The sequence below is a fragment of the Lichenostomus cassidix genome, chromosome 15 (assembly GCF_008360975.1).
Source record: "Lichenostomus cassidix isolate B80296 chromosome 15, HeHo_3.0, whole genome shotgun sequence".
Taxonomy (NCBI): domain Eukaryota; kingdom Metazoa; phylum Chordata; class Aves; order Passeriformes; family Meliphagidae; genus Lichenostomus; species Lichenostomus cassidix.
The window spans coordinates 13,314,199-13,321,985 of NC_139496.1; the positions used below are offsets into that span (position 1 = coordinate 13,314,199).

The 7,787-nt window shown below is 59.7% G+C and overlaps 1 protein-coding gene across 2 annotated transcripts; it reads left to right on the forward strand.

Annotated features, from left to right (window-relative positions):
• Positions 1 to 1,298: 1,298 nt before the first annotated feature.
• SLC7A4 (solute carrier family 7 member 4) lies at positions 1,299 to 7,382 on the forward strand. Of its 2 annotated transcripts, none has more exons than XM_085076291.1 (5): positions 1,299 to 1,414; positions 2,590 to 3,639; positions 3,757 to 4,433; positions 5,211 to 5,319; positions 5,830 to 7,382. In XM_085076291.1, the coding sequence occupies exons 2-5, from the start codon at positions 2,658 to 2,660 to the stop codon at positions 6,027 to 6,029; spliced, it is 1,968 nt and encodes a 655-aa protein (XP_084932417.1). In that variant the 5' UTR covers positions 1,299 to 1,414; positions 2,590 to 2,657; the 3' UTR covers positions 6,030 to 7,382. The 2 variants fall into 2 exon arrangements, with proteins under 2 accessions (XP_084932417.1, XP_084932418.1); XM_085076292.1 differs by lacking the exon at positions 5,830 to 7,382 and adding an exon at positions 5,662 to 5,823.
• Positions 7,383 to 7,787: the final 405 nt, after the last annotated feature.

A 7,787-nucleotide genomic window follows, 5' to 3' on the forward strand; every position in this document is an offset into this window, starting at 1 on the left:
AAGCTCTGCAAAGGCCCTGGGGACACCAGGGATCTGGAACACCTTCCAGTTGAGCTGGACTCCTTTATCTTTGACAAAGGGCACAAGAGGGAGCAGGGTGGAGATAAAACTATGAGTCACATGGAGAGGGACTCAACCCTAGAAATACAGGAGCAGGAGCATTGCTGGGCACTTTAAGAGGCAGGTTTGGGTGGGATGGATGACTGCTTGGGAAACTCCTGTGCCAGGGGGCTGGAGAGACAGAAGGTTTGTCTGTTAAAGACGAGGTGAAGCACTTCTGGGAAAGAAACACCTTTTGACTTAGAAATAGTAGAGGTGATTCCCCTTCACTGCCTTGCAGAGCCAGGTGGAAGCACCACAGGATTTTGCTCAGGTTTTGTGCTCTTGCCCAGGCCCTGGCCCAGCAGGAGGACTGTGAGCTGGAGGGGCCTGTTCAGGAGCTCCCACTCCAGCAGCTTTCCCCACGCCTCAGTTTCTCCATGACAACCACCTGAGCACAGAGGAGGTAGCTGTCCTTCACGCAGAAGTTCCAGAGCAGATCGAGTAGAGGAAGAGGAGCAGGGTCTCAGCCCTTTGTTCCATCCAGAACTGCATCCAGTGGATGGGATTTGGGATAACTGCTCCATCATAGAATTGCAGGGTGGTTTGGGTTAGAAGGGACCTTGGATTAGAAGTTCATGAGCAGGAACACCTTCCACTATCCCAGGTTCTTCCACGCCCTGTCCAACCTGGCCTGGAACACTTCCAGAGATCCACAGGCAGCCAGGTTCTCTGGGCACCCTGTGCCAAGGCCTCCCCACCCTCACAGGCTGCAATTCCTTCCCAATATCCCATCTAACCCTGCCCTCTGGCAGTGGGAAGCCATTTCCCCTTGTCACTCCAGGCTCTTCTCCCAAGTCCCTCTCGAGCTCTCTTGGAACCAGTTTAGGCACTGGAAGGGGCTCTGGGGTCCCCCTGGAGCCTTTTCCAGGCTGAACAGCCTCAGCTCTCCCAGCCTGGCTCCAGAGCAGCCCAGGGCTCCAGTCGTTGGAACATCTCCATGACCACCCTGTATCCCATTTCCGTGCGGCTCCAGCCGTGCACACGCTCCCGTGGGGATGCCCACCCTGAGGCCGTGGGGACCCCATACGTGTCTGCCCCTCCCTGGGGCTGGGGGTGCAGCCCCGGCACCCCCCGAACCTCTGCTCCTCGCTCCGGTGAGATCCCCCTGAGGCTGGAACCGGGGGCTCACCGGCCCCCGCCCGGCCCCCGCCCGGCCCCCGCCCGGCCCCCGCCCGGCCCCCGCCCGGCCCCCGCCCGGCCCCCGCCCGGCCCCCGCCCTTCCGCCGAGTCCGGGGAGGCGGAGCCGGGCGGCGGCGGCGGCGCGGAGCAGGTGAGGCCGGGGCCGGTGCGGGGCCCCCGGCCACCCTCGCAGGTAAGCGACAACCACTGGGACCGGGAGCCGGGCTGGGACCGGCACTGTGGGGAGCGTCCCGGGGAAACGCGGCCGGGATCGGGGCCGGGGCTCGGCGCCACCGGGAACCGGCATCGTGGCGGGTCTGAGCGGGGACAAAACTATCGCCTCTCCCCTTCCGGGATGAATCCGGACCCCCCCCCACACCCTTCTCGGTCCGGGGATCCCCTCCCTCGGCCAGCTCCCGAACTCCGGGGATGCTTCATGTCCAGTGGGCACCGAGCTCCGCATCCTCCCAGCTGCGCCTGTTGCGTGTGTTGGGATTGAGTACCCCACTACTGCCAATGCCTCCAGTCGCGGGGATCTGGATGTACAGGAATGGGGGTGTCAGCCAGCACGGATTGTGCCTGTTGTCCTCATGGGCCATCACTGGCCCTGCCATTCCATCATCTCCCAGTGGCCTTTCCAGGACCTTTTGGGCTCTGAGAGGTGGACCCTGGAGCGGGGCTGCACCAGCCCTCCGATCAGGACGCGTTGTTTACCTGAGTGTGGAGCTTCTGGTGCAGGGTGGAGGGCTACTGGGAGGGGAGAGTGTCCCCAAAGTCACCAGTCACCCCACAGAGCAGCCGAGAAGCGGCACCTAAAGGTCCCCAGAGCTGTGTCCTCCCACTGTCACGGTGGCAGCTGCCAGCATGGCTTGTCCCTGGCACTGGCTGTTTCTTGGTCTGGCTGGGGACTCCCATGTCCTCGCGGGAGCTGCTCTGAACTTCGTGCTGCAGCCTCTGCACCATGCCTGAGCTTTCCCTGGGGAAGCAGCAGGATGCTGGGAGTAGGGAGATGCTGCATGCCCCCATGGTGGCATCCCAGCACAGCAGGGCGAAGTTCAGGTAGATGTTGAATAAGGTAGAGAGGAAGCAGCAAGGAAACCTTCATCAGGGCCAGAGCACAGCAGCTGGTTTGGGCTTTAATGGGGAGATGCAGCCCTGGGAGTGCTGTAGTTTGCTTGCCATCTGGCATACATGCGCATGTCCCTGTCCCATGCCACCCCTGGAGGAGGACCCGCTCTGTGCTGAACTCCATGCTGGCTGAGGAGCCAGGGACACCTGAAATGTGCCCCGGTGGCTTTTCCACCCTGTGTCCAACACCTGATACCTTACTGCCAAAGGAATGCTCACCCCTTCCTGCCTCTCTACCAGATCTCCAGGCAGGGTCTTGCTGCCAAGGACCCCTCACTCTGCCAAGGGCAGGGCCTGCTGACTCCAGGATGGCGAAATGGCTGCCCCGCTCCACCGACCTGACCCGCTTCTGCCAGAAACTCAACCGGGTGAAGACCCTGGAGGACGACATGATGGAGACATCCTTCAACAGATGCCTTTCCACCATTGACTTGACGCTGCTGGGCATTGGGGGCATGGTGGGCTCCGGGCTGTATGTCCTCACGGGCACCGTGGCCAAGGAGATCGCCGGTCCTGCTGTCATTGTCTCCTTCATCATCGCTGGATTTGCCTCACTCCTGGCTGCTCTCTGCTATGCCGAGTTTGGAGCCCGTGTGCCCAAGACAGGCTCTGCCTACATGTTCACCTACGTGTCCGTGGGTGAGATCTGGGCTTTCCTCATCGGTTGGAACGTGCTGCTGGAGTACATGATTGGGGGGGCTGCAGTGGCCAGGGCCTGGAGTGGCTACCTGGACTCTATCTTTAACCACAAGATCAAGAACTTCACCGAAACCCACGTGGGTGCCTGGCAGGTGCCATTCCTGGCCCGCTATCCAGACTTCCTGGCAGCTGCCATCTTGCTGGTAGCCACTGCCTTCATCTCCTTTGGGGCCAAAGTGTCCTCCTGGCTCAACCATGTTTTCTCAGCCATCAGCATGGGCATCATCCTCTTCATCCTCATTATGGGCTTTGTCCTTGCACAGCCCAAGAACTGGAGCACCCAGGAGGGTGGCTTTGCCCCATACGGGCTGTCAGGCATCATGGCTGGCACAGCCACCTGCTTCTATGCCTTTGTGGGCTTTGATGTCATCGCAGCCTCCAGTGAAGAGGCCAGGAACCCACAGAGGGCTGTGCCCAGGGCCATCGCTTTCTCCTTAGGGCTGGCCACTGGCGCCTACATCCTGGTGTCAGTTGTGCTGACGCTGATGGTGCCCTGGCACACACTGGACCCTGACTCTGCCCTGGCTGATGCATTCTACAGGAGGGGCTACGCCTGGGCAGGGTTTCTGGTGGCTGCTGGCTCCATCTGTGGTGAGTACAGGCAGCGGTGGGAGGGAGCTGCCTGCCCCCCTGCCTTGGGGGCTGGGAATACCTCCCCAGTTTGGGTTTGTGTCTGATGGGGTCTCCCTTCTTCTGCCCATTCCTCAGCAATGAACACAGTTCTGTTGAGCAATCTCTTCTCCCTGCCGCGCATTGTCTACGCCATGGCCGAGGATGGGCTCTTCTTTCAGGTCTTCTCCCAAGTGCACCCTCGCACACAGGTGCCTGTTGTCGGCATCGTGGTCTTTGGGCTGCTCATGGCCCTGCTGGCCCTCATCTTTGACCTGGAGGCCCTGGTGCAGTTCCTGTCCATTGGCACGCTGCTGGCCTACACCTTCGTGGCCGCCAGCATCATCGTCCTGCGCTTCCAGCAGCAGAAAGGTGATGTCCCTGTGCCAGCAGCTGGTGGCCGGCCGAACCCCGAGCCCCACGAAGGCCCATCCAGCAGCGAGCTGAAAGAGTATGAGTCCTTCTCTGACAAGCTGCAGCTGGTGGACAGGGACAAGAGCAAAGAGCAGCGGGAGCCAGGGCAGCTGAAGGCAGCATTTGAGCCCTACCTGGAGTTCCTCAGCGACTTCTACCCAGGTGAGGTGGTCACAGTGGCTGTGGTGACCCTGATGGTGTCTGCCATCTGCCTCTGCTCCATCTTGGTGTTTGGCAACACCCACCTCCACCTGCCGACCTGGAGCTACTCCCTGCTGCTAGTCCTCTTCAGCCTGGGCTTCCTGCTCAGCCTCTTCCTCATCTGGGTGCATGAGCAGCAGCACAGCAGCCAGACCTTCCAGGTATGCCCAGGGCCCAGGCAGAAAATCCCTCTGCAGGGGTGAGGGGAGGTGGGAGGCAACTCTGATGGACCCGTAGGGCTCCCAGGCACAGCAGTTTGTTGAAGGCACCACAACTGCTGAAGGAGGAGGAGGGAGGGGAGGAGGAAGAGGGTGTCTGTGAACACTGGGTATGGAGTGTTGGTGCCTCTGCTTTTACTCTGTGTGGCCACTGGTCCCCAGGAGGGGACATCCCCAGCAGTTTTATGTCCTTACCATGGGATGAGGATCCATCCCATGGGACCCAGGGATCACTCCTGTCCACCTTTGGCTCCCTGTTCTGCATCCCCACTTCTCTACTCCTCTCCTGCTCCAGCTCCTTACTTTGGCTGCCCTTCAGCTATGGGATGGAGCTCATTTTCAGCCTCCAAACCACTTCTATGACTCTTATGCTCCCCCTCTCCTGTTTTCACCTGAGTCTGATGAGGTCAGTGCAGCTTCATAACACCAGTGGTGACACCACTTCCCTACCATGCTCCTGCCCTGGCTCCTCCAGCAAGGGCCATGTTGGCTCAGGATCATGCTGACAGCTTGTCTGGTCCTCATGATGATGCCTGTGCCCCCCCAGCTCCTGGATCCATTGTTCCTTTTCCTTAAAAAAAAGTGCCACTTCTAAAAATCCCAAGGTGACAGTCCCTTTGTCCCACATATTTGCCAGTGCTGTCTTTTGTCCCTATGATTTTAAAGATAGGGAATGTGGTCCTGCAGTTCTCACCCCTATCAGCTCCTTTTCTCCTGCAGATCCCCCTAGTACCTCTATCCCCAGCGCTGAGCATCATCCTCAACATCTACCTGATGCTGAAGCTCAGTTACATGACGTGGCTCCGCTTCGCTGTCTGGCTTCTCTTGGGTGAGTGCTCCCACGGCTGCTCCGGGAAGGGGGAACAGGGCTTGTCTTGGCACCCTCTGGCTGCTTTGGCAGCTCATCTCTCCCACTTATGGGTCTGTTAAGTGTATCCTGCCCCTTTCCTCCTCCAGTTCCCCTTTGGAGATGCAAGCCAAGGTCTCCCAGCATCTCCTGAGCCTCTCGGTTTCCCGGAGCATTACAGCTTGTTCCTGTTAAAGTTCAGATCCTTCTTCAAGCCTTGGGCCAGAACAACCCCCTGTGCCTGAGGCAGCTCCCTGGGGCTCAGGAAGTCCTTCGCTTTCCCAGGGACTGAAGGGCGCTTTGCTTGCTCTTAAGATGCTGCAGGACCCTTTTCCTCCTGCAAGCAGCTCGATTAAGCCGCCACAGTACTTTGGCTTATTGCTCCACTGGGTAGTTAACCACATCCATGCCACATTCTACTGTGACACCAGCCACATCAATGCCAGCAGCCAAGGTGTGCTGGAGCCCCTGCTTTCCCTGTCCCTGCTGCAGGCCTGCTTGTCTACTTCGGCTACGGCATCTGGCACAGCAAGGAGAACCTGCGGGAGCCACGGCCCCAGCGTGTCAGCGCCCGCTATGTGGTGTTCCCAGGTGGCAGCCTGGAGGAGAGGGTGCAGGCAGTCCAGCCCAGCCCCCAGCCAGCTGCCGGGCTGCCAGACACTGACACTGACACTGACGACTGCAAGAGATGACACCCCTGGGAATGGGGCCACCTGGAGATGGGAGCATCAGAATCCCCTCCCACAGTCAGGCCAGAGACCCACCCCCCTCCTCCTGGTCCCTCTGACTGCAAAGCTACTGGGGCCGCCCTGGGCATGGGGCTCCATCTGGAGAGGATGGGGATGCTCACCCTTCCCCACAGGCTCCCGGCAGAGCACAGAGGGGCCAGCTGCCTCCCTCCCCATCCCCTGCCCTCAGGAGCTGGATCTCAGCCCAGTGCCTGCCCTGCTTATGAGGAGCTGCGTCCTTGTCACTTTCCCCATAACACACCCTGGCACTGTGCAGCACATCTCCTGCCTGCCAGCACATCCGTGCAGCCAGGGATGCAGAGGTTCCCTAGGGACCGGGACAGGCAGCCCAGTACTGCCCATCCTAACTCCCATCCTGACTGCAGCCCCTCTGCCTCCTGCGGAGTCCCCTTTGGAAGGAGGCAGGGGCCAGTCATGCATCTCCACAGGCACCCCTGCCATCCCTATCCCCAGGGCTGCTCTCCTCAAAGGCTGGGGCTGAGTGGGCTGGGGGCAGCTGGAGACATGACATGGAGAAGGGATATGGCCAGAGTGGGTGGCTGGGTAGGGACCCCAGGAAAGCCAGTGGAGACTGGCATGGCAGCAGCACAACTGCATCTTCCCAGCTGCTGGAATTGTCTCTCTGAGGATGAGCTGCGGGCCATGCCCACTGGAAGACAATGCCGTGGCCAAGCTCCTGCCCCAGCCCTGAGCCAGGTATAGGCACTCAGAACCCCAGGTATATTGCCTTGTCCCTGGAGGTCCCCAGTGGCATCCCTGGGCTGGTCTACATGGGACAGACTCAGTGGGTGCTTTTCAGTATTGCCCTCTCCCCAGCAATCATCCCTGTGCTCTGGGGTCACCCCAGCTGCAAGGGTGTCATGGCAGGGGTCTCAGTGGCAACACCCACCTCCTGGTGGGTTTAGCCCGGGGGCAGCCTAAAGTGGAAGGGAAGAGGGTTTCAGCATGTTTTGGAAGTCATTTGAGTGTGAGGTTGCCAACCTGACAGGCCTTGTAGCATGGACACCCTGCTCCATCCTCGTCCTCTGCATGCTGCGAGGAGCTGGGGACTGTGGGCAAGCTGGTCCATTACTATTCGCTGGCCAGTCCCTGGGGGGCCCTAGAGAAGCTGTGGGGACTCTCAGTAGGATACACCGGCTCCTGGTGAACCCCTCTGTCTGCAAGTACTGCTCCATGTCCCACCTCATCCCCGCGCTGCTGCCACCAGAGCTGTGGCCCTGCTTGGCACCTCTGTGTTGTGGCTTGTGAGCAACGGGCTGACTTGGTCACCCTCATAAACACTGTTTCTGCGATGGCTATGGCTGGTTGTGCTCTCTGTGTCCCCAAGACTCAAGGTGGGAAACTGGTCCCCAGCTGATGCTCAGGAAAGACCCCTCAGAAAGTGGGGAAAGGGAAGGTCATGCTGCCCACTGCCATCCTGCTGCCACTAGGGTTCCAGTCACAAGGACAAGCTCCAGCCAGACCCACAGAAACCAGGACCCCACAGGGCTAGGGCAGGCTGGGACTTGAGCCTTACAGTACACAAATACCCTGATACAGACCCAGATGGGACTAAAGCCCTGTGTGAGCAGTGAGGACAGTGCTGAGCAACACCAGAACAGAGTCACTAAAGCTGCCCAAGGTTATGAGCCAAAGGGATGGGAAAACTTGTGCAGTTAATGGAAATTAATGGATAACCCACAGATATCCCCATCCCCATAC